At 48.1% G+C, this 26,895-nt stretch overlaps 1 protein-coding gene across 1 annotated transcript in view; it reads left to right on the top strand.

The window, feature by feature from the left end:
- LOC119951028 (C-type lectin domain family 4 member E-like) overlaps positions 1-26,895 on the top strand; it is an 81,547-nt gene that overhangs the window by 32,418 nt on the left and 22,234 nt on the right. Inside the window, exon 4 of the mRNA XM_038774061.1 lies at positions 26,630-26,772. Coding sequence (XP_038629989.1) covers positions 26,630-26,772 — 143 coding nt within the window. The remainder of the gene's footprint in view (positions 1-26,629; positions 26,773-26,895) is intronic.

The raw sequence follows: 26,895 nt of genomic DNA, 5'->3' as shown, positions 1-26,895 counted from the left end.
TATATACATGAGCGGATATTATGACATACCCCACAATCCTCACTGTAACACTTTGATATATCCCACATCCCTCACTTAACACTTTGATGTATCCCACGCCCCTCACTGTAACACTTTGATATATCCCACATTCCTCACTGTAACACTCTGATTTGTCCCACACCCATCACTGTAATGCTCTGATATATCATACACCTCTCACTGTATCTCTCTGATATATCCAACATCCCTCACTGTAACATGCTGTTATATTCCACACCCAACACTGTAACATTCGGATACACAACACACCCCTCACTATAACACACTGATATATCTAACACCCCCTCACTATAACATACTGATATATCCCACACCCCTCACTAACACACTGAGATATTTCACATCCCTCACTATAACACACTGATATATCCCACACCCCTCACTATAACACACTGATATATCCCACACCCCTCACTATAACATACTGATATATCCCACACCCCTCACTATAACATACTGATATATCCCACACCCCTCACTATTACACACTGATATATCCCACACCCCTCACTATAACACACTGATATATCCCACACCCCTCACTATAACACACTGATATATCCCACACCCCTCACTATAACATACTGATATATCCCACACCCTTCACTATAACAGACTTTTTTATCCCACATTCTTCCCTCTTACTCCTTCTCCATCTCTCAGTTCTTCCATTGAACCAGTAGTTAGAAGCATGTCAAAATGATCAAGCCATTGAACGCCAACATGCCGACCTGTTGAACAGGACCTTCTTTGAGTCTGTGTGGAACCAGGCAATGGTGGAGGGAAACTTCCAAAATTTGCCTGTGGCCGAACCAGTGAGTTACCAAATTCACTCTGCAATACCTTCCAAAATGTATCAGATGCATTGGAGCTTACAGTTCCCCTTTCCTCACTGCACCTCCCCCAGTTTGTCCCTTTCTGGGATTCCTGACTCCATTTTCCCCAAGTTTGTCCCTTTCTGAGATTTCTGACTCTCTGTTCCCCCCCCCCCCCCAACCAACTCACAATCCACCTTTCAAAGACGTTAGGGACCGAGGTTCTTTTCCAAAATTCAGAACATCCCTGAGATTGTCTCCCAGCAGCTATCTGTGGAGATAAATGTGTTTATTTTTAATGTTTTTATTCAAGTTTTTTCTTTTTATACACAACAAAAGTAACAAAGAAATGTGTACATATCAGTTATAATTTAGAATCTCTAAATGCCCAGCATTTGAATTAGCCTCCTAACCCCAACTCCCCCACTTCCCGGAGACCCACTCCCCTTATTCCAGTCTGCGTGTTTTCTTTATTCGCTGGTTCATCAGTTCATGTGTTATGTATGAGCACAGTCATACATATGTTACATTGTGGTAGGTTGTTCTTATTGAGTTGTCTGTATTTAGAAACATTCGGTCGGGTCCCCTGGTTGGTGAATTTGATTTTCTCTAGTTGGAGAAATTCCGACAGGTCGGACAGCCAGTCTGCAGCTTTAGGTGGTGCTGTCGATCGTCAACCGAGCAGGATTCTCCAGTGTCCGATTCAGGAGGCAAAGGCTAGGGCGTCGGCCCTCTTCACAGTAGTGAATTCTGTATATTAACATACATTAATATACAGGGGCTGGTTTCGCTCTCTCAGCTAAATCGCTGGCTTTTAAAGCAGACCAAGCAGTCCAGCAGCACGGTTCGATTCCCGTACCAGCCTCCCCGGACAGGTGCCGGAATGTGGCGACTAGGGGCTTTTCACAGTAACTTCATTGAAGCCTACTCGTGACAATAAGCGATTTTCATTTCATTTCATTTCACATGATCAATGTATGTAAATGTAGTACAGTTAAGTCAACACTAGATGTCTCACTATCAGATGGTATAAGAAAGACTTTCCCGCTCTTTCTGAGAGAGTATGTTTCCAGGGAGTGACCAGACAAAACATAGAATAGCTCGAGAGACGGAAGTTATAAGTTATTTTATTATTGCATTGTATAGTTAGTTGGTTATCTTTACTGTATTTTATTTGTTTTACTAGTTGAGTATTAGGTACAAAGGACTCACAAAACATTATTTATATTACTCATTAAATTAGTTCATCTTTAAAAGAAGACTATTGTTTATTTCATCAACTCGACTGGTTCAAAGAGTAATATATATATTACGTAAGGTAATATACCATGGTACCAGAGTGCTTAAAGCTTTTAAGAAAGACTAGTGAAGATTTAGAATAAAAAGCAATCAGATTCAACTATTCAACTACAGAAGTCATCGCAACATTGGCAACTTTTCAATGGACCAAGTTCAAGCACCAAGACATCTCAAGACCACTGGTAATTTAAATTTGAATTGGAAATTGTTCAAACAACAGTTTTGACTTTATTTAGAAGCTAGTGACTGAAGTGCTGCGCCAGAAGCTAGAAGAATTGTTTTACTTCTGTCCCTCGCAGGACAGCAAGCAATCAACATCTTCAATTCCTTTAATTTTAATGCTGGTGAAGAAAAAACAAAATTTGATCCAGTTATAGCAAAGTTCGATGAATATTGTAAGATGCAGACCAATTCAATTTTACAATGTTTAAAGTTTCACAGAAGAGTTGAAAATGTTGGTGAACCGGTGAATAATGTCATCACTGATCTCAAACTCTTAGCTAAAATGTGTAACTATGCAGATTTACATGATTCACTTGTAAGAGACAAATCATTTCTGGTATACTTGATGATCCAGTCAGAGAAGCATTAATTCGGCAGAATTATTTAACGTTACAAATCGTGATTGTGCACCTCCGTGGAACAGACCAAAAGTCAGTATTTAGCATTTTATCCTAAAGAAAAAAGCGCAAATCCCGACCATGAGGCAGAGAAAATCAAAATGGTGTTGCAGGCAAAGCAGAAGACTGTGAGGAAAGAAAGCTATCCTTCGCAAGCATTCTCGGGCTCTGCACATGCACACTATGCACAGAAATGCGAGACGTCAAAGAAGAAGTCTGCACTTGCGTGTACATCACTAATACGTCATGAGGACAATATGATTATGTGTCACAGGTGTGGCAAATCCCACTGAAAGGGAAAGTACCTGCTTTTGGTAAACGCTCTTTGAGATGTCAGAAGGTAAACCTTTATGCTTCTCAGTGTCAATCATCCGCAAGTTGCATTCCTCCTGCACAGAAAAAATATTACAAAGTGAGAGCTGTGGACAAAAAATAAGAAATACTTTCTTCGTCGGTGTGGTTGAATCGTCCGTCAAGAATGATCTGCAAGCAGGCAAGAATCATCTTAAAGCAAAAAGCCAGCTCATCAAGGATATGAACAGGATCTTCAAGCAACAAAAGATCGAAGCATCAATGTCGTTAGCAACAAGTGGATGGCTACTGTGTACATTAACACAATTCCAATTACTTTCAAACTGGACACAGGTGCCTCGCTGAATCTTCTGAATTCCAAGGACTTGTCCAAGATAAAAAGTCATTATGAGATGACACCTCCAGAGTGCTCATTAAAAGATTATAATGGCGGACTTCCGGTGGCGGCTATGAGGGAGTAAGTGGTGGCTCCCGCTCTGGCCCGGCTTTTGGACCTTATTCCCTGACTTTTTTGTGGCTTTGAGTTCTGATTTTGAAAGTGCGGGCATTTAAGCACTGGATCCACACAGTGGTGCATGGAATGGAGAACCCTAAGGGATTGTAAGGGAAGAAATAGAAAGATAAGCAAACGCTGGGTAGGAGTGGCTGCTGAAGCTAACATGGCCGAGACTCGGACCCCTGCTGCGACGGCCAAGCCATCGATGGAGGAGCTGATGCAGGTCATCCAAGAGAGCTTTGCCAGACAGAAAAGAGATTGTCTCGAATCAATAAAGGAGTCGGTCAATCGGATGGAACGTAGGCTGGATGCTCAGAATCGGACGGTCCAGAAGTTGGAGAAAGCGCTGGTGGACCAGGAGGAACACCAAACGGTGCTGGAGCTGGAGGTGGGGATGCTGAAGGATCAGCAGAAAAGGCTGTTAGAAAAGGTGGAAGAGCTGGAGAACAGCGGGCGCCGGCAGAACTTAAGAATTGTCAGTCTCCCTGAAGGGGCTAAGGGAGCTGATGCGGGCGCTTTTGTGGTAAATATGTTCCAGAAGCTTCTGGGGGAGGGGGCTCTTCCCCGACCATTGAAGGTGGACAGGGCATACAGGGCGATGGTGAGGAAGGCACAGCCAGGGGACCCTCCCCAGGTGATGGTGGTTCGGTTCCACAAATTTTTGGATAAAGAGTGTGTCCTCCAGTGGGCCAAACGTACCAGGAGCTGCAAGTGGGACAATAGCATATTGCGTATCTATCAGAACCTGTGATAGAACCTGAGTGTAGAAGTGGCCAGAAGGAGGGTAGGCTTCAGACAAGTGAAGGAGATCCTGTTCAAGAAGAAAGTGAAGTTCGGGCTCCTCTACCCGTCGTGCCTCTGGGTCATTCATGAGGACCAGCACCATTACTTTGAGTTGCCCGAAGAGGCGATGGGTTTTGCCGAGAAGAAGGGTCTGGCGCAGAACTGAGACCTTTTTGGACTTAAGCAGCGGTATCTTTCTCTTTTTTTTTGAACGATGTATGTATGGCTTGAATCTTGCCTTTTTTTGTTTGTCTTTGAAGTTTGGGTGAAGGTGGGGAGTAAAAGATATTCGGTTTTTGTTGGATTTTTCGATGTTTTTATGGGACTGGTTGGTGGGGGCTTTTTTTATTATTTTGTATTACTTTAAATTGTATTATTGAGGGGTTTTCTTGTGGGGGTCTCTGTCTCTCTTTGGCTGTCTCCAATGGTAATTAAGAGATTGTTCGGTTTTGGTTTGATGCGGGAAGTGGTTTTGATGGGCGGTGGGGAGGGGAGGAGGGAACAATAGGTGGGAGACTTTGTGGTGCCGGAGGCGAGGGTCACCAGGCTAGCTGGGTGAGCTAGTTCACGGAAGCACAGTGGGAGGTGTGTATTGGTTCAATACGGGGCAGTGGTTGAGTTACAGGGTGATGTTGCTGGGGGGGAGGGGGGTTTGGGGGAGTTACTCTGTTGATGAGGGAGGGATCTGGGTTCTGGGACAGAGAGGAGGTTGGGGGTGAGCGCTACCTGGAGGCGGGCAGATGGCGTCGCGGTGCATGGGCTGGGAGGGGGGGCGGGCCCAGAAAGAGGAATGGCCGATCGTCGGGGGGGGGGGAGAGGGGCGGGGGGGGCCACGGTGCCCCCACAACCAGGCTTATCCCCTGGAATGTTAGAGGGCTGAATGGGCCGGTCAAGAGTGCACGTGTATTCGTGCACCTGAGGGCTCTGAAGGCGGACGTGGTGATGTTGCAGGAGACACACCTGAGAATGGCGGATCAAGTTAGGCTGAGGAAGGGCTGGGTCAGTCAGGTCTTCCATTCGGGGCTGGATACCGAGACGAGAGGGTTGCCGATTTTTAATAATAAGCGAGTGCAATTCTAGGCGGGTAGTATAATTTCGGATGGTGGGGGGGGCCATTATGTTATGGTGAGCGGTAAGCTGAAGGGGAGGAAGGTAATATTGGTTAATGTCTAATGCGCCGAACTGGGACGATGTTGAATTCATCAAGAGGGTGCTGGGGAAGATAGCGGATCTGGACTCGCACAAGCTGGTGATGGGAGGGGATTTTAATACGGCTATCGACCCCGGCCTGGACAGGTCATGCTCGAAAACTGGGAGGGTGTCAGCGATGGAAAACGAGCTGATAGGGTTCATGGAGCAGATGGGGAGGATTGACCCCTTGAGGTTTGGGCAGCGACGGCTGGGGAGTTTTCTTTCTACTCGCAAATACATAAAGTGTATTCCCGCATCGATTTTTTCATTTTGAGTAGGGATCTGCTGGCGGGGGTGGTGGACATGGGGCACCCGGCCATCACTATTTCAGACCATGCCCCACACTGGGTGGAACTGCAGGCCAGTGAGGAGAGTTTCCAATGTCTGCAGTGGCGATTGGGCGTGGGCTTGTTGGCAGACGAGGCGGTGTGTGAGAGAGTAAGGAAGTGTGTGCTGGACTACCTGCAGGTCAACGACACAAGGGAAGTCTCAGCAGCGGTGGCCTGGGAGGCGCTGAAGGCAGTGGTGGGAGGGGAGTTGATTTGAATCCGAGCTCAAAGGGACAGGACAGACAGGGCAGAGACGGACCGACTGATCAAGGAGATCCTACGGGTAGACAGGAGGTATATGGTGACCCCAGGGGCGGAACTGTTAAGGGAGCGCCAGAGGCTGCAGGCTGAATTTGGGGTACTGTCCATGAGCAAGGCAGTGGAGCAGCTTAGAAAGACGAGGGGGATGCTGTATGAATATGGAGAGAAGGCCAGCAGAATGCTGGCACAACAGTTGAGGAGGCTGCCAGGGGAATTGATAAGGTGGTCGACGGAGATGGGAACCTGGTAGGGAACTCGGCTGGGCTAAACAGGGCGTTTCGGGACTTTTATCGCGGACTTTATCGCTCAGAACCCCCCACGGGGCCCAAGGAGATGAAACGCTTTCTGGACGGGTTGACTTTCCCAAGGGTGGGTAGGGAGCTGGTGGGAGAGTTGGGGGCTCCGATTAGGGCCGAAGAAATATCTGAGGGTTTGAAGGCGATGCAGTCGCGTAAAGCTCCAGGGCCAGACGGGTTCCCGGTGGAATTCTACAAGAAATGTTCAGGGATATTAGCGCCGTTGCTGGTTAAGGCTTTTAACAAGGCGAGGGGTGCTGCCCCCAACGATGTCACAGGCCACCATCTCGTTAATATTGATGCGGGACAAGAACCCAGAGCTATGTGGGTCCTATAGGCGATCTTGTTGCTTAATGTGCTTAATGCTAAGTTGCTGGCCAAGGTGTTGGCCTCCAGTACTGAAGATTGTGTGCCGGAGGTGATTATGGAGGACCAAACCAGATTTGTCAAGGGTAGGCAGTTGGTAGCCAATGTAAGAAGGCTTCTTAATGTGATTATGATGCCCCCGGAGAGAAGGGAAGTTGAGGTAGTTGTGGCCATGGACTCGGAGAGGGCGTTTGACCGGGTAGAGTGGGGCTATCTATAGGAGGTGATAGGATGGTTTGGGTTTGGTAGGGGCTTTATCGACTGAGTCAAGCTGTTGTACCAGGCCACGGAAGCCAGTGTAAGGATGAATAATACGACCTCGGACTATTTTAGGCTGCACCGGGGGACAAGACAGGGATGCCCCCTCTCCCCACTGCTGTTTGCATTAGCCATAGAGCCGCTGGCAATTGCTCTGAGAGCTTCTAGGTGAATGGTTGATGCAATACGTTCACCACAGTGGCCCTTGCCAGCGAGTCCATGAACATCTCCCATGGTGCAGGGCCAGTGCCATCGCAAATTTCTTATTGAAGTCCGCTGCGAATTCATCTGGTCTCAGCACCTTCCCCGCCTGTGTGGAGTTAACACTCTCAATGACTTCTCCCAGTTCTAGCTGTGCTTCCAGCCCCCACTTCCTGTCCTCCTCCACGACTGGCATGTCCAGTCCATTGAGGAACTGCTTCATCCTCGAGTCCCATTCGGGGGCTCAGAGGTGTACAGCCCCTGGTAGAAGGCTTTGAATGCCTCGTTGACCTTTTCTGGCTCTGCTATTAGTTTGCCTTTGCTGTTCTCTAGCCTGAGCTATTACCCTTGTGGCTGCGTGCCTTCCCAGCTGGTGAGCCAGCAGTCGGATGGCATGTTTTAAAAAAAATAATCTTTATTGTTACAAGTAGACTTACATTAACACTGCAATTAAATTACTGGTCGCCACATTCAGGCGTCTGTTCGGATACACAGAGGGAGAATTCAGAATGTCCGATTCACCTGATAGCACGTCTTTCGAGGCTTGTAGGAGGAAACTGGAGCACCCGGAGGAAGCCCGCGCTGACACGGGGAGAACGTGCCGACTCCACACCAAGCCCGGAATTGAACCTGTGGTGATGTGCATCACTGTAAATACACAAAGGGTTAATGTAAATACATGTAGACTAGCTAGACACTAGAGAGTGCACCAGAGACATCACACACAGACACTCAACCAATAGATCAGTTAGATAGGACATGACCAATGGGCATTCACGATACACAAAGTGGTGACACAACCACAGGAGGGCATTACACCAACCCATAAATAAAGGACACCACACACATGATCTGCCTCTTTCCAGTGGAGACAGTCAGTGAGTACAGACACAGGGTTTATTTGATATCACTCCCACCACGTGGATTGTAGCAGACTGGTTAGTCAGTCTGAATAGCTATAGTAGGATTAACAGTAGTGTCGAACTCTCGTGATAGAAGTGTATATAGTTTAATAAACGTGTTGAAGTTGTCTCCACGTCTGATCCTTCCTTTGTCAAGTGCACCACAAGGAAGCCGCTTATGCTACACCTAGAGCATAACAAGACATGATACCACAGTGACTTTTTCCATCCATATTGTTACAACTCAGCAAGCAGTGACAACCAGCAACAACAGCCAGGCAAGACGATGTTCAGGATTCCGATTTCACAGGAGTTCAGGTACCAAGGGGATCTCAGTAAAAACTGGAGTTGGTTCAGGCAGAGATTCGAGATCGAACTGGTAGCAGCCGACCGATAAGACATGGCTGATGCAGAGAAAATAAAGCTTCTACTTCTATTCCAGAAGCAGCTGAAATCTTCCAGACCTTCAAATACTCAAAGGGGCAAAATAAAGCGATTTCCAGGCAGTCCTGAAAAAATTCCAAGAATTATGTGAGGAGAATACAAAAAAAACGGTAAAAGAAGCATCAAAACTCACCACGAGGTCGGCTTGCAGAAGAATTCTGCAGTTTTGAATTGCAGCCATCTTGGAAATGTGCTGCACATGCTCAGTGGAGAAAAAGGCCACAAGTAAAGGAACAATAATATGAGCCTGCTCAGTCACTTCCTACGACCTACATCACATGCATCATGATGTCAGAGGCCCCAGACCACGCCCACTTAAAGGGGAAATGTCCCAAAACTCGAAAAGGTTTCTTAAAGCCATAAAACAAGATTCTTTAACCTGGAATGACTGCACAATGCCTGAAATTCAACTAGTAGCTGAAAGTAACCTCCGCAGAACCCTGCAACAAACAGTTAGCACCGCCCAAAGAGATGATTCAGTCCTTGAATACTATGACACCGACCTTTATTTCTTCTCTGGACATTGCAAGCCCAATGCCAGCTCCGACACAAACAGTGATGATGTGGTCCGAGAAGACTACGACTCAGACGGACCGTTCACCTTGGGAGGCTACCCCTTTACCAAATCCGAACCACAACTAGACGTCTTGTACATTCAAGACTCTGATGATGAGTTCTTTGAATTTGAGGATCTTGAGCCCAGCACATATGACATCCCGACTCATGTGTGCAGAATTATGCTGCGGCTTGACACCGAGAGACAGAGAGTGGTACAAGCCCACAGAGAGCGATCTGCTGCCACACAGAGAGTGGTCCACGCACCGCTAAGGGTTCCCGATGCTACGAAAGAAGACACGCAAGACTCCACACCGCAGTCCTTGCACGCACAAGACGTGACTCCAGTCTCACCAGCCTCCGTGGCGAGCTCGTGGACAGCCTCCACGATAGAAGCAACGCGCAAGACTCCAACGCGCAGTCCTTGCAGGAACAAGATCATGAGGTCTAGCAACCTCCTCAGAACAACAGCAAGACTATGACAGTCTGCCATGCTCCAGTGAACAACAAAGCGACTTGAACAGTCCACCCACATTGTTTGAGCCACAAGAAGAAGACTCCGACAGTCTACGCAGCCCAAGTGAACAAGAAGCTACTGAGGCTCTACCCACTGTATGTGTGGCAAGTGATGACAGCATCCCACTTCCCATACAAGATGTGCAATGTGACAGACCTCAGCTAGTGTGTACAGAGGCACTCGACGATCACAGTGAGACCACTGGTGACTCCGGTGACACCACGTTACTTCAAACCTCACTCACTCAAGCCTCTCCACAAGCAAATGCATTCCTGAATGTTTTGACTCCAGACGTGGAGCATCGAAAAACCAACACTGACTCAGGTGAAACAGACCCAGACTCCAGATGGGGAGCAACCAAACGCAAACGCTGATTCAAGTAAGCCGGACTTGATTCCAGAAAGGGAGCGTCGCAACCTCAGTGACGGCACGCTCAAGGTGACAGCAGATGCCACAATGCACATTGACACGAGTAACTGTGTGACGGACTCGTATTATCCACAGAGTGTGGTCCTCGAGTGCAGCGAACACAACATCACGACACCTGAATACCATATCAAAGACAACGACACAACACGTACCAACGACAAAGACTGCACCAATGGAACGAGGGGCTGGTTTAGCTCACCAGGCTAAATCACTGGCTTTTAAAGCAGACAAGGCAGGCCAGCAGCACGGTTCGATTCCCGTACCAGCCTCCCCGGACAGGCGCCGGAATGTGGCGACTAGGGGCTTTTCACAGTAACTTCATTGAAGCCTACTCGTGACAATAAGCGATTTTCATTTTCATTTTCATTTCAACTATGACTGGTACGACATAGTACAACTCTGCCCATGAGGGACACTGTTACTGCTCAGCTCAGTACATACCATGGCTGGAAGATGCATCTTCCCAATTCACGTGTGCTGCTCTACCAACGGGAAACTTGGCTTTCAGGACAGATGCCATCCAACATCGCTATCACAAACATCGGAAGAAAAAAAGACTCCAAATCAGACAACAAAATGATTTGACCACTTCTTGGTTCCTTATACACTGATGGCATTCACAAGGACATGCCACCGTCAAAATCACCAGCTCACCAACCCAACAAGAATGACATTCAACCATGATACTGGGTTTTGGACTCACACATATGATTTGGACTTATTGTTTAATCACTGTTCTCATGACTTGTACATAGCATCCCTTAGCTACCTATTTTTGTTCAATTTTCTTAATGTACAGAAAATATGCAACATATAAAAAAGGGGGATGTGGTGATGTGCATCACTGTAAATACACAAGGGGTTAATGTAAATACATGTATACTAGCTAGACACTAGAGGGAGCACCAGATACATAACACACACACACTCAACCAATAGATCAGTTAGATAGGACACGGCCAATGGGCATTCACGATAACACAGAGGCGACACAACCATAGGAGGGCATTACACCAACCCATATGTAAAGGACACCACACACATGATCTGCCTCTTTTCAGTGGAGACAGTCAGTGAGTACAGACACAGGGTTGATTTGATATCACTCCCACCACGTGGATTGTAGCAGACTGGTTAGTCAGTCTGAATAGCTATAGTAGGATTAACAGTAGTGTCGAACTCTAGTTATAGAAGTGTATATAGTTTAATAAACGTGTTGAAGTTGTCTCCACGTATGATCCTTCCTTTGTCAAGTGCACCACAAGGAAGCCGCTTATGCTACACCTAGAGCATAACAAGACAGAACCTGGGACCCTGGAGCTGTGAAGCAACAATGTTACCCACTGTGCTATTATATTGCCCTTGCCAGCGAATCCGTGAACACCTCCCGTGGTGCAGGGCCAATGGCATCGCTAATTTCTTATAAAAGTGTGCCGCTAATCCATCTGGTCCCAACTGGATGGTCTCTGTGTTCGTACAGTGTCCCCCATGCCTGGCGGAGTTCGTGCAACGCATTCCTTGTGGAGAGGAGGTCAATGTCCATTTGTAGCTTTTTCCTCTCCACCCGGAGCTCTATGGGCAGGGCCGTGGAGTATCGTCAGTCTACCTCCATATGGAGTCAACTGGCTGTTGCCTAGCCACCCTCTCTTCCCTGTCTCTATAGGCCTTATAGACAATAATCTGACCCCTGATCACAGCCTTCAGGGCGTCACTAGGCGTGGAGGGTGATACCTCCCAGTATGTACCCGTCTATGGCCTGTGATATTTTTTCGCAGGAAGCCTTGTCGGTGAGGAGGGCTGTGACCAACCTCCATGGGGTGCTTTGGATACGGTCCATCTCCAACCTAACGTCCATGCCGTGTGGAGTGTGGTCCTAGGTTACGATCATGGTGTATTCCACTCTTACTATCCATTGAAGCACCGATTTCCCCACTACAAAGAAGGCAATTCAGGAGATTAAGGAGAACTTCTTTATCCCTGGGTGTGTGAACCCCAATGGATACACTGCCCCATCTGGTCCATGAATGTGCCGAGTTCTTTCATCATGTTGAAGATCTTCCCTGCTTTAGGGCTCGACTTGTCCGTGGGTCCTGTATACAGTTAAAGTATTCATCCATGATAATTCGGTGCGTGTCTATGTCGGGGATTTCTGCCATGGTCTTTGTTATAAATTCCGTGTCATTCCAGTTGGGAACATACACATTAGCGAGGGCCACTGGAGTCCAGTCCAGAACAGCACTGACCATGACGTACTGACACCCTGGGTCCGTAACCGTGCTTGTCGCTGTAAACACCGTCCCCTTATTCATCAGTACGACTACCTCCTTCGCTCTCGTCCCGTAACATGAATTGTAGGTCTGCCCTCTGGAGCCTTTTCTTACCCACAGTCCTTCTCCCTCAGGTAGGTCTCTTGGAGGAAGACGATGTCGGCTTTCAGACTTTTCAGGTGAGCGAAGAGTCTGGATCTTTTCACTGGGCTGTTCAGTCCCCTGTTCCAGATGATGATTCTGATGATGGTTTTTGTCCTCCCACCCACTGTGGGATCAATCATATTTACCTTGTGGATGCGCCCCAGCACTCCGGGGTTTCCCTTTGTTAGGGGGGCCATCCAAAATGGCCATGGTCACCGTGAGGCTGGGCCCCTGCACCCTGAGATTTACTATTGTCCAGGGGCCACCCAACATGGCAGCCAACTATGTGTACGCCATGTGGATGTGTCCCTGTACTCTGGTGTTTTTCTTTGTTTGGAGACTCTCCAAAGTGGCTGCTTGCGGTGCCATCTTGTTCTCTGTTGCCACGTGTAGCCTGTTGTTGGCAGCAGCCGAGAGCCCTTTGTTGCTCGTTCTGGGTGTGTGTGCTTTACACTCAATTTGGCTCTGTTTCGTTCCTTAGCTTTAGAGTCGCAAGGCATCGTTAAGATACCGCCACAAGTTTCAAGTTCAAGTTCAGACCAATAACTCCATACACCAGTTAGTAAGTTCAAACAAGACACGTTTATTATAATACAGTTATCTACTAATTATGTATATAAAACTACAAGACTAGGCTGATCCTACCACCAACAGGCCAATACTCGTCTGGATAAAGGGACTGCCGGATCAGGGTACAACGGCCTCTAGCTTTGTCCTGGATCTGCAGGCTTCCAGTCGGTGTGGACTAAAGGTGTCAGGAGTGTCTACTCTCGTAGCATGCGTTGTGTGACACTTACTTGTTGGCGGCTGCTGTTGGCCAGGCCTCTCCTCTCCATGGTCAGGTTCGAGAGCTGCTACAAAGGTGTTCTTGTTGGGAGGGCTGGCTGAGAGAGCTGGTCAAGGAGAGGCTGGCAGAGAGAGAGAGCTGGGGTCGGGGTCTCTGTCTTATACCTCTCCCAGGGTCTCGTGCCCACCTGGGCGGGCCCTCTATACACTCATAATCGATTGGGTCTCTTCCCAATCGATTGATTTGAATTTCCCCAATAACGGGGCAGTCCCTCGATCACTGGGCAGTTCTTGGGGGTTATTGTTTTGGACTTCTCTTGGCGCCGGGAAGTCTGGCCTTCTATTCACTGTAGCGATTTGAGTTAACTTGTTTCCATTGTACCTGGGACTCACCCGGTGTCGCCTCATTAGTATGCTAACTTGTTTCTTTCACAGTGCTGTCTGGTTTCTGCAGCAGTCAGAATACACAAGCGCTTTTGCAAGCTGTTTGCTTTTGCAACATGTCCATTTTCCCTGCATTCTTTGTAATCTTCCATTTTGTGTTGGGCAGTGGCCACCCCAGGTGGCTTTACTCCCTCCTTGTGATCCTCATGAGAAATCATGAAGGATCACCCAAGTTCGGTGTCTTTGTGTTCCCTGATGTCAGTGAGTCCCATGGCCTCTACACTTTCCTCAATTATGGCACAAAGTTTTTTATCTAACAGTCTCTGGTTGGCGCTATGTCAAAGGGGACATGCATTACTAGTGAACCTCTAACTATCCTTTGTAAACTACACTCCCTTACACATTTAAACATTCTAACTTCCTATCCTTAAAACATTATCATCATTACATTCCATTTCTGGCTTGGCAGTCGAGCTCAGAACATCACAATACGTCAGAAAAGGTCTTTATTTACAACAGCAATTCAAAAATTAAATCATTCATTACACATCAAGGGGTTGGGGGGACTGGTGGAAGCTGAAAATAGGGGATTGTACTCTGTATATGGTTGAGGCGCAAAAGTGGGAGGCTCTCCTTCTCCATTTCCTTAACCTAAGTGTCTGTACTACGATGCAGAGAACTGCTATGGCCAAAAGTGATTCTACAACATATGACAGGGAGTACCAATTCATAAATTTTGTGCACCAGGTTGGGTCATCGCTGTTCATTACTGGGCTTTGAGAAGTCGGTGTCTGGGAAACATTAACGGCCGGGGTGGGAGTAAAGGGATTTCTGGTTGTGGGCAATACAAAAGCGAGGAAGAATAATACAAGGGCTGTCATTGTTCTTCTCTCTTCTCTTCCTTCTGTTTTCTTTCTTGTTGATCTTGCTTGGATCCTGCTTTGGTCCCTCCTTCGAACGTCCGAAAGCTAGGGGATCAAGCATAGTATCTGTCAATGATCCGTTTAATACCTTTTATGCTAGTGTATCTGTCCTCTTATTCCAATTGTCCCTTAAATTAATGGCCAAGTTACTCCCTGTAACTCCCCTCATTTTTTTTTCAAAAGCGAATTTAGGACCAGTCATACACTTAACAACTGTGCTACTGCGAGCCGTCTCGCAGGTTTTGCGATTTACCATCCCAATGTTCCTGGATGTAAATAGCATAAGGAGTGGCAGCCGAAGGGTTACCTCAAACAAAACAAATGAAACCAAACTTTAGAAATGAGATATCCGAATGAGTTGCGTATGGGCCGCGACGGGTAAGATTTGGATGGAATCCCCGGGTAGGGCATGCTGTGCCGTACCCGAGCATAGCTGACCAGAGTGGGGGTCCTCAAACAGGGCAGGTCCTCAATGCCGTTTCTCCACTGCCTGAGCGACCTGGAACGAACGTGCATGAATGTGTTCATCGTGGATTTGCAGCATCTATTTCCAGAATAGAGGGGCACCTAAAAAAAGGGAGAGCCAAGATGCTCCTAGTGGGGTGAAGGGTGAAGCCTTAAGTTGGGCTCCAGACATTGCAACTGAGTCAAGTTCTCAGAGGTATCGGCGGACAAACTAACGTGCATGTGAGGTGGTCACAAGCTTTTCAGCTGAAAATCGTGTGGCCAATCTCCAAAAAGAAACATTTAACAAACAAACATCACCAAACATCCGTGCAGGTTCCATCAGAAAGGACACCGTTTACCTCTCAAGCGGTTCCTCTTTTTACATCATCTGGACACCTCAATTCTCTTCATTCTCTGCGAACAGGGTTGCAAAGGGGTTGCCATGTCGGGAGTCAGACTCAGAGTCATCCTCTTCTCCCGGATCCCATACCCTTGTATGGATCAGGCATGCAATCATAGCGTTATGTGACCGGGGGTCACTTCGGACAAGTCTCCAAGAATTTTCCCTGTGCCAAATCGTGTGGTCTAAATTTGTATGAACATTGTCGGGGTCGTCATAGTTGGGCGGTGGGTCTGGGTGTGGGTCTGGTGTTTTAATATAAGTGATCTCTAAATCACTGTAGTCGGGGTCGTGGTTGATGTGTGTGGGGTCTGGTGTAACAGGGCAGTAGAGAGACGTGCTGTGGCTGTCGTCAAAGTCACAGTCGCTGTCTCTGCTGTGGCAGTTTGTGGGTGTTTCGGGGCGTGGTCTGAAGTCAATGGGCGGAGTCGAGGTTGAGTCCGATGAGGTGCTGGTCTGTGAGGGCGAGGATGGAAATGCGTCTCTTGTGGGCGGGGTGTGGTGTTCTGCTGCGTCTAGCAGGACATGGTGTGAGTGGTTGGACTGTGTTCCATATGCCTTTAACTGGTTGATATGGAACCACGCAGTCTTCCCGTTGGGGTACTTTATCTTATAAACTGAAGGGCTGATTTTGTCTGAAATTGAGTACGGGCCGGAAACTTTTGGGGCCAAAAACGTGCTGGGGTTATAAACAGATAACATTACCTGTTGTCCAACCTGAAATTCTGTGGAATGGACAGTCCTGTCGAAACAAGCCTTGCTCTGTTTCCTTTTCTTTCCCAATTTAACTGCGGCTGCTAACTGAGCCGACCTTACAGTTTCCACTAATTGCTTTACTGCTTTCTCGTGTGTGAGGGCCGTCACTTCTGGGCTGGTCATGTCGAGACCGAAAAGGAATTCAGATCCTTTCATGGGGCGTCCGGTCATGAGTGTGTGTGGGGTGAAACCTGTTGATGCTGAAAAAGTATTTCTTAGAAACATAAGTGCAAATGGGAGCACCGAATCCCAAGTGGTATTGTTTTCCTGGGCCATTTTTCTAAGGGTCGATTTTAGAGTCCGATTCATGCGTTCCACTATTCCGCTTGACTGAGGGTGATACACAATGTGGAAATTTTGTTTAATGCTGAATATGGTCAGGACGTTCTTCATGACTCATCCTGTAAAATGAGATCCCTGGTCCGACTCAATACTTCTGGGGAGTCCCCATCTGGTAAAGATGTGGTGGGTCAGGATCTTTGCGGTCGTTTTTGCTGTGTTTGTTCGAGATGGGAATGCCTCTACCCATTTCGTAAACCTGTCTATGACCACCAGAACATATTTATAGCCATTCCTGCAAGGGGGCAATGGACCTATAAAATCGATCTGGAGGTTAGTCCAGGGGCCATTAACGGGGCGAGTGTGACTGAGTTGTGCCTTCTTAGAATACCTCTCCGGGTTATTCTGTGCACAAATCAAACAGTTCTCTAGGTAGTGTGTTACATCATCTCTTAAATCTGGCCACCAACAGAGCTTCCTGAGGTGGGCTGTGGTAGGGTCGATCCCTTGATGTCCATGACCATCATGGAAAAAGGCAATCATTTGATTCCTGTCTTTCTCAGGAACCACATACAACTTGTCTTTGATAACCACACCCTCGTGTGTGGTCAGAGTGTGTTTAAACTTGTCGTAAGGGGGCAAAGACTTTCCTCTACTAATCTCCCTGAGATTGCTGTCCTGTTTTTGTGCCTGTACTAGGTCCTCAATGTCTGTCTGTGAGACCTGAACTGAACTCACAGGGGCGCTAGCTGGTGCGCTAGCTGGGGGTGTCCAAAAATGACCTCGCCTGGAACCTGTTTTAGCCAGTGCGTCGGCTTTTACATATCCAGGGGGGGATGGCCTATGGTGGCTTCTAACCTTAATAATGCCATACATCCTATCCTTTGCCTTCTCTAGGATATGGCGGAGCAATGGGGCTGATGGAAGGGGCTTCCCGTCCCGGAGACAAAACCTCTTGTCCTCCACAGGGGTAGAAAATCTGTTAGGCTGTTACAGACATACAAGCTGTCCGAATATATGTCTGCTGGGCTGGGGAACGAATCTGGGTGGTCCACTATGTATGCTATGGCTGCGAGCTCTGCTGCCTGCGCGCCTAAGTGACCGGGTAACTTTAATGCTAACTCCTCTAGTGCGCGTGCCTGCGCATCTTCCACATAAATTCCACATCCAGTGATGCGTTCACCATCTAAAACTGTGGATGAACAACCCACATAGATCCGTAGGGGTGCACACGTGTCCATGTGCTGGGGGCTCTGGCTTGAATTCCCTATCTTCCTGGGGGGCGTCTTAGCAATGAAGGGTACTGTGTTGTGGAGGGGTGCTGCTATCTCACATTCATGGGGTTGTCCTGGGTATTGGAGGTTGTCTGCTAAAAATGTGTGTGTCCTGGTCCGTTTAACTGTTATGTCCTGTCCCTGTAACAGAAGTGTCCACCTAGCTGCTCTTATCTGGCTCACTGAACCGTCCTTCAGTCGTCCGTCTAAAAGTAACTGTGTGGGGGTGTGTTCGGTCAGAATGGTGTTGGGGTTGAGTCCGGTAATGTAAGATAAGTACTGTACTGCCCAGAATACAGCGAGTAGGTGCCTTTCGCAGGCTGAAAATCCTTGCTCTACTGGGTCAAACAGTCTGGAGGCATAAGCCAGTGGTCGTAGCTGCTCGTGCCGTTCCTGAAGGAGCACGGCCAAGAGAGTCAGATCTGTGCTTGCTACCTCAATTGCATAGGGGGAGTGCGGGTCTGGAACTTGTAGTGCAGGGGCTGCACTAAGGGCTTTCTTTAATTCGTCCACAGCCTCTGAATGCTGCGGAAGCCATTCCCAAGGGGCTCCTTCTTAAGGAGGTCTGAAAGTGGGGCTGCCTTGGTTGCAAAACCATCAATATGGTTCCGACAATACCCAACCAGTCCTAAAAATGACCGGAGGGCTGAAACATTTTGGGGAAGGGACAATTTGTCGATCGAGTCAATTCTTTTGAACACGATCTCGCGTTTGCCGTGCGTGATGATTGTACCCAAATACATCACTTTATTCTCCAATAGTTGGGCCTTATTGGGGTTAACTTTACATCCGATTGAGTTCAGAAGTTCCAGGAGTTCAGACAGAAGCGTGATGTGCTCTGCCTTGGTGACTGTCTGCAGTAATAGGTCGTCCACATACTGTACCAGACATTCGGGTCGGGAAAATTTTTCTAGTCCATTTGCTGGCTGTCGGTGGAAAATGGAGGGGGAATTGTGGAATCCTTGTGGGAGGCATGTCCACGTGTACTGCTGACCTTTGAAAGTGAAGGCAAATTTGTACTGGCACGCCTTTGCCAATGGGATTGACCAAAAGCCGTTGCTAAGGTCCAATACCGTGAAATACTTGGAGTTGAGTCCCTGCTTGAGCATGGTCTTGGGACTTGTTGCTACCGTGGGGGCTACTGCTGGGGTAACTTTGTTGAGTTCCCGATAATCAATGGTCAGACGCCATGATCCGTCGGGCTTCCTCACTGGCCAAATAGGGGCATTATTAGTCGAGGCTACTGTCCGTAGTACGCCCTGCTCTAATAAGCTCTCTATAACCTTTCCAATTTCTCCCTCCGCTTCCAGGGGAAATCTATACTGTCTTTGTGGTCTCGGGTCAGGTGCTGTAATCTGAACTTGTCCAGTCATTCTGCCGCAGTCGTGCCGGTGACTGGCAAATGCTGTCCTGTGCTTGTTCAAAACTGCCCTAACCTGTTTGTCCGTGCTAAGCGTGGTCGGGTCATAACAATAGTCGCCTACTGCGCTAATCCTATGTTCGTACTCACCTACTGTGAGCGTTGCGGGTGCTCTGTCTGATTTTGCCATTCGCCAGACACACTGATTGACTGGGTCGAACGACAGGCTATGGGCATTCATAAAGTCAATGCCCAGTATGTGTTCTGCTGTGCGGGGCAGATTAACTAATACAATGGGGTGTCTGGTGGAGATGTTCCCTAGCTGAATTGGTAGAGGGGCTGTAATGGTTCCTTGCTGCGAGTGTCCTGTAAATCCGCTGAATGTTATTGTGGCTGTAATGGGCCACGTGTCTGCCTGCGGTGTAGTGGGGGAATTAATGGTCGTGCGGGACACTCCTGTGTCCCAGAGTAATTCTATGGGCTTTCCCCGAATTTTCGCCATGACTACCGGTCGTCCGGATGTGTCCCAGAGGGTGTCACAGACCCAAGTGGGGGAGCCCAAACACCGTCAGTCCATTCCATCCACATTGGTCTGTCCCGAATGCATCCCTATACTGTGAATAGTCTTCGCTTTGTTCCTGTTCAGAGTGCCTGTCTGCTGGCCTCTCTGAGATTTCTGCGGGGCGTTGCAATCCCTAGTAAAATGCCCTAACTGTCCGCAGTTAAAACATTCCTGTGACTTCTGTGGGGGGCTGTTCTTTCCCTCGTTTACCCATGCGGGGTTTTGGTGCGCTCCCACTGCTTGGATATCTGCTGCAGCCTGAGCTTCTTCGGGGTTCTTAATGTTGCCTTGCCGTGGACAGATTGCTCCCAAGCGCGGGACAATCTTTTCAATACCCATTTTTCATTATGGGCCTCTTCTGAGGGGTTGTAATTGGAGCAGGCATTCTGTTCTGCATCTGTGGTGTGGGAGATGATAGGACGGGTCCATTTAACCATGTTATCCTGGGTCAAATGTGCGCGGTCTAAATCACCTAAAACTGCAGTGAAGTGAATCCACAGCCTTCCTGCGAATGCTGTGGGGTGCTCGGTCCTTTTCTACCTGCACTTGTTTAGGCCTTCGACTGGGTCTCCTCTGTTGTACCCTATCGTGACTAAAATAGCTGTATGCATCTCTTCGAGGGTGCCTCCTCCAACGTTCTATGGGTCGGGGAGGGCTGCTACAACTGATGAGTCTAAACTCAAAACTGTGAGCTTAACCTGCTCTCGTGCATCAAGGCCGTACATGGTCGCCTGCTGCTTCACTCTTTCGAAGAATTGGTGGGGGTCTGAAGTGGGGAGGAACGGGGTAATTTTCTCACACGCGTCCCTTAGTTGTGTCACGGTTAAGGGGTTGATGTAAGTGATCTCGGGTGCGCCTTCTGCGGTTGCTTTTCGTTGAGTGGTGACTGGGTTCATTGGTGCGGGTGCTATCTGATCAGTGGGGGGTTGGGGCGCTTTCCTTTTCTGCTGCGCTGCTAGCGCACATGTTCCCTGAACATATCGCTGCACTGTCTCATTTAACTCCTGCCAATCTGGGGCATTCTCTTCCTCTAATTGTGTTCCAAAGGTTTCTTGGAAGCCATTCTGCACAGAAAGCAGAGATTGCAGCTCCGCAATCTGCTTCCTACACTTTGCATGGTCCACTGTACTTTTCCTTTGTTCAGTGGTGCCAGCATGGAGTGCCCTTAAAGCTGCCTTTAGGTCGCTACACTGCTTTTTCAGTGTCTCTACCTGCTTCTCTGATTCCTGTCTTATCAAGACTGCACGCTGCACATCCTGATAGGCCTTTTCGTATTGTACCTGAGAGCTGCTCAGATGGGCTAGACAAGACTGGTGTGCCTTCTTGGCATCATCCACCTCTCTATCCTTATCTGCCAGTCATTGCCTTAATCCTAAATTTTCCTTTTCGATGTCCCTGACATCCACTTTGCTCATTCTATTTCTCCCCTCTAAATCTGCTCGGAGCGTCCTGACGACCTCCTCTGTGCCTTGCAATTGTGCCAAGCAGGACACAATTGCCATTGGCTTACGTGCTTTACTCAAACCTTTCTTATGAATTTCAGACAGGTTCTCCCACCAAGTATGTCCTATACTCCCGGGACCTGTCTCCTCATTCAAACAAAACTCACTCCAAAGGGGCCATCCTTTCCCTTTGAGGAACTTCCTGAGTTCCAGCTCCCAAACGGGACACTAACCTACTCTGCTGCTGTTCGTCGCTGCGACCACGAACTGCTCTGAGTTCATGAGGCGTTCCATTGCCTGCATGGCCATCTCTTTTTCTCTTATGCTCTCTTACATTTGGAACAAGGGATAAGGCAATGCTATAAAATACGGGTACGGCTTTCGCTATTTTCCGAATTATAAACTCCCGACAGTTTGTCGCAACAAAAAATCTCTCGGTTTTACCTTATAACCCTGTTAGGTACGCATGCAAAATCACACTTCCAAATTATGAGGATTGATTTGAACTACTTGAACACTTGTGGTTTTTCCTTTTCCCAATTGGATTTCAGATTCACATTTCTGGGTTCTCTCGGAGTGGAGGACCACTTCTCGTCGAATCCCATCAGAGTCACCACTCAATGTTGATCGTTCTGGGTGAGTGTGCTTTACACTAAATTTGGCTCTGTTTCGTTCCTTAGCTTTAGAGTCGCCAGATATCATTAAGATACCGCCACAAGTGTCAAGTTCAAGTTCAGAACAATAACTCCATACACCAGTTAGTAAGTTCAAACAAGACACGTTTATTATAATAGTTATCTACTAATTATGCATATAAAACTACAAGACTAGGCTAATCCTACCACCAACAGGCCAATACTTATCTGGATAAGGGGACTGCCGGATCAGGGTACAATTGCCTCTAGCTTTGTCCTGGATCCGCAGGCTTCCAGTCGGTGTGGACTAAAGGGGTCAGGAGTGTCTACTCTCGTAGCGTGCGTTGTGTGACATTTACTTGTTGGCGGCTGCTGTTGGCCAGGCCTCTCCTCTCCGTGGTCAAGTTCGAGAGCTGCTGCAAAGGTGTTCTTGTTGGGAGGGCCGGCTGAGAGAGCTGGTCAAGGAGAGGCTGGCAGAGAGAGAAAGCTGGGGTCGGGGTCTCTGTCTTATACCTCTCCCAGGGTCTCGCGCCCACCTGGGCAGACCCTCAATACACTCGCAATCGATTGGGTCTCTACCCAATCGATTGATTTGAATTTCCCCAATAACGGGGCAGTCCCTCGATCACTGGGCAGTTCTTGGGGCTTATTGTTTTGGACTTCTCTTGGCGCCGGGAAGTCTGGCCTTCTATTCACTGTAGCGATTTGAGTTAACTTGTTTCCATTGTACCTGGGGATCACCCGGTGTCGCCTCATTAGTATGCTAACTTGTTTCTTTCATGGTGCTGTCTGGTTTCTGCAGCAGTCAGAATACACAAGCGCTTTTGCAAGCTGCTTGCTTTTGCAACATGTCCATTTTCCCTGCATTCTTTGTAATCTTCCATTTTGTGTTGGGCAGTGGCCACCCCAGGTGGCTACACCTTCCTCCACTTGTGCCTTTATTCCCCCTGTGGTTTTGTGCTTTCCCTCCTCTTCCCCCTTCTGCTAGTGTCCCTTCTCTTTCTCTCTCCCCCCACTGCTGTCTCCCCAATTGTCTCCCTTCTTGTGATGTTTATCCCCCCCCCCCCCCCCCCCCCCCCCCCCACTGCCTTGCTAGGCGCTTTCTCCTCTGCAGGAGATGAACCTTCTCTCTCGCACATCCTGACGCTGGCTTTGCCACTAGTGTGGTGATCCCCCTCCTGGGACTGGTCTGAGTTTCCCCTCTGCCCACTGTTTTTGTTCCTTTTGCCCTCTTCCTCTTTCTCCCCTGTTTCTGCGCCCCGCTGCTCTCGCCCCCTCTTTCCCGTGCCTCAGCTTTTGGTTTTAAAATGAGGCGGAACAGTCCCGCACAAATTGTGTCTCAGTTTCTCAGTCTTTCTAGGGTGAAGGTTTCACCTCTGCTTCTGCTGCTGCTTTCCTTTCTTTAATGTGGAGATGCCGGCGTTGGACTGGGGTGAGCACAGTAAGAAGTCTTACAACACCAGGTTAAAGTCCAACAGGTTTGTTTCAAACACGAGCTTTCGGAGCGCAGCTCCTTCTTCAGGTGACTGTGTGTTGCTGCTGCTGTGTTCTGTGTGTTCATTGGTCATCCTGTGTGTGAATCAATGTCTATCTGTGCACCATCATATACTTGTGTGTATATTATGACAGAACCTACCTCTGACACCCCCTCCCTATATCTTCCACCATTCACCTTAAATTTATGTCCCCTTGTAATGGTTTGTTCCAACCGGGGAAAAAGTCTCTGACTGTCTACTCTAACTATTCCCCTGATCATCTTATAAACCTCTATCAAGTCGCCTCTCATCCTTCTCCGTTCTAATGCGAAAAGGCCTAGCACCCTCAACCTTTCCTCATATGACCTACTCTCCATTCCAGGCAACATCCTGGTAAATCTCCTTTGCACCTTTTCCAAAGCTTCCATATCCTTCCTAAAATGAGGCGACCAGAACTGCACACAGTACTCCAAATGTGGCCTTACCAAGATTTTGTACAGCTGCATCATCACCTCACTGCTCTTAAATTCAATCCCTCTGCTAATGAACGCGAGCACACCACAGGCCTCCTTCACAGCTCTATCCACTTGAGTGGAAACGTTAAAAGATTTATGAACATAGACCCCAAGATCTCTCTGCTCCTCCACATTGCCAAGAACCCTACAGTTAACCCTGTATTCCGCATTCATATTTGTCCTTCCAAAATGGACAACCTCACACTTTTCAGGGTTACACTCCATCTGCCACTTCTCAGCCAACCTCTGCATCTATCTATGTCTCTTTGCAGCCAACAACAGCCCTCCTCACTATCCACAATTCCACCAATCTTCGTATCGTCTGCAAATTAATGAAAATCACAAACAGGACCCAGAACTGATCCCTGCGGTACGCCATTGGTAACTGGGCTCGAGGCTGAATATTTGTCATCTACCATCACTTCTGACTTCTATCTTAATGTTCAGGTTCAGTCGGCAGTGAAGGCAAATGCAATGTTAGCATTCATGTCAACAGGGCTAGAATACAAGACCAGGGATGTACTTCTGAGGCTGTATAAGGCTCTGGTCAGACCCCATTTGAAGTATTGTGAGCAGTTTTGGGCCCTGTACCAAAGGAAGGATGTGCTGGCCTTGGAAAGGGTCCAGAGGAGGTTCACAAGAATGATCCCTGGAATGAAGAACTTGTCGTATGAGGAACGGTTGAGGACTCTGGGTCTGTACTCGTTGGAGTTTAGAAGGATGAGAGGGGAACCTTATTGAAACTTACAGGATATTGCGAGGCCTGGATAGAGTGGACGTGGAGAGGATGTTTCCACTTGTAGGAAAAACTGGAACCAGAGGACACCATCTCAGACTAAAGGGACAATCCTTTAAACCAGAGATGAGGAGGAATTTCTTCAGCCAGCAGCCAGAGGATGGTGAACCGGTGGAACTCTTTGCTGCAGAAGGCTGTGGAGGCCAATTCACTGAGTTTCTTTAAGACAGAGATAGATCGGTTCTTGATTAATAAGGGGATCGGGGTTATGGGGAGAAGGCAGGAGAATGGGGATGAGAAAATATCAGCCATGATTGAATCACGGAGCAGACTTGATTGGCCGAGTGGCCTAATTCTGCTCCCATGTCTTATGGTCTTATGGCCGATTTCAGGATTCTTTCCCAGTCTTGGTACGGGTGCATCTTTGCAATTATTGCCCTCGATTGCTCTCTGCCCCTGGGTTTGGGTTGGAGTGACCTGTGTGCCCTGTCTATCTCTGGCAGGCAGGGGAAGCTGTCCCTTCCCACCAGGTTTCCCAGTATCTGGGCCACATAGTCTGGGGAGTTTCTTCGATCTTCTCCAGAAGCCCCACCTTTCTGAATGGCATCTCTAGGTTTGATGGGAGAGTCCTTCTGTTTTTGCAGACACTGGTATCGGGTTCAGGACCTGACGTTTTCTTTGTTGAAACCATGGTGCTAAGACTGCTAAACCTTCGGCCATTGGCACCATTGTGGGACATTACGACTTGCGAAGGTTTTCCTTTGATCGGAGTTGGCTGGAGTGGACACCCCGCTCACATGGCCATTGTAACCTTTGACCTGCTGCAAGGTATCAGGTGACTGGCCGAACCATTTGCTGGCCCAGCAATTCTCCATTTTTTTAACAGCACAAGACAATAAAAAGACTTTAGAAAATAGTCTGCCTGATGAATGTATAAATGTTTTTATGTTTTGTGTCTGAACCGTGACGTGTGGAATTTCAGATGTTCCAGTAGAAACAGTTGGATGGGGAGCCAGCCGTTCACCTGAAGTGAACTCCAGACCTGAACTGCCACTTACTGATGGAAGTCTGAGCTTTGCCGCTCCACAGGCAATATTACAGATCGCTGCAGCTCGACAGCATGGGGAGGGAGGGTGGTGTCATATCACATGACTCCCTACCTTTCCACCTTGGTGTTGGGAAACCCTTTGCCTGGGTTCCTCAGATTGTAAAGTTTCCAAAGGTTAAGGATGCGAGAGGAGGCTATGAGGTCTTTTGTCTCAGCAGACTAGGAGAGACTTGTAGCCAATGCAATGGAGGTGGCCTTTGTAGAATTCCCTTTGAACTTGAACCCTGCAGCCAGGGGGTTTCATTCGCGCCAAGTCACCCAAGGCCGAATGGAACCCGGGACCCTGATGCTGTGAGACAGCAGTGTTAACCAATGTGTCACTGTGCCAACATATATCATACAGGTAGAGAGTGGGGCCTTAGCTCCTTACAAGGCCTCAGGCACCAATGAGGTCAGGCTGTACTCACTGGGCTGGTGTTTCCTGAAGTTTGGGACAGGCCAGAGGCTGAACTGACCGAGATGTGTCCAAAGGATTAGAGGAATTTGATAAAGTGCAGGCGAGTGAACCAAACTCAAAGTCTGAGGGCTACAGATGAAACCATGGCAACCGTTACCCAAGATGTTCAAAGTAATAAAGAGATTCAATTGACTTGAGAGAGGAGCTATTTCCTCTGATCCAAAACTGAGGTGGTGGTTGGGAGACGGTGGCGTGGGGGGAGGGGGGGAAGCTGTTACAGAGTCCAGAATAAGGGGGGAGAAGATTGAAATTTGAGACATGACATTTAGGGGTGATGACAGGAGAGACTTCTTCACATGAAGGGGAGCGGAAACCAGGTTCGAGAGGGGGCTGAACGGGTCTCTTCCTGTTCCTGTGTAACAGGATCGAGAAGGGCTGAATGGCCGCCTCCTGTGTAACAGGCTTCTGAGGGGCTGAATGGACCTCCTCCTGTTCCTGTGCTACAGTCTTGTGAGGGGCTGAATTGACTTCCTCCTGTTCCTGTGTAACAGGGTAAAAAAGGGCTGAATGGTCTCCTCGTGATCCAATGTATCTCACTGATTCAATTCTTAATTAATTTTCAGAGTCTCTCTGTCCGCGTGGCTGGAAAGCTCATAACCAGAAATGCTATAACTTCTCAGCGGATAAAAGAAACTGGAACACAGCAAAACACCAATGTGAATCCCAAAACTCACACCTCATCATCATAAATACACCAGAGGAAGAGGTGAGAATTATGCCAGCATCTATCAGAATGAGTCAGAGAGAGAATCTCCCACTACACTGTCCCCATCAAACATTCCCAGGACAGGTACTTCACGGGGTTAGATACAGAGTAAAACTCCATCTA

The sequence above is a fragment of the Scyliorhinus canicula genome, chromosome 16 (assembly GCF_902713615.1).
Source record: "Scyliorhinus canicula chromosome 16, sScyCan1.1, whole genome shotgun sequence".
Classification (NCBI taxonomy): domain Eukaryota; kingdom Metazoa; phylum Chordata; class Chondrichthyes; order Carcharhiniformes; family Scyliorhinidae; genus Scyliorhinus; species Scyliorhinus canicula.
Note: the sequence above shows the minus strand (reverse complement) of the source record. Positions and strands in the feature narration are given on the sequence as shown.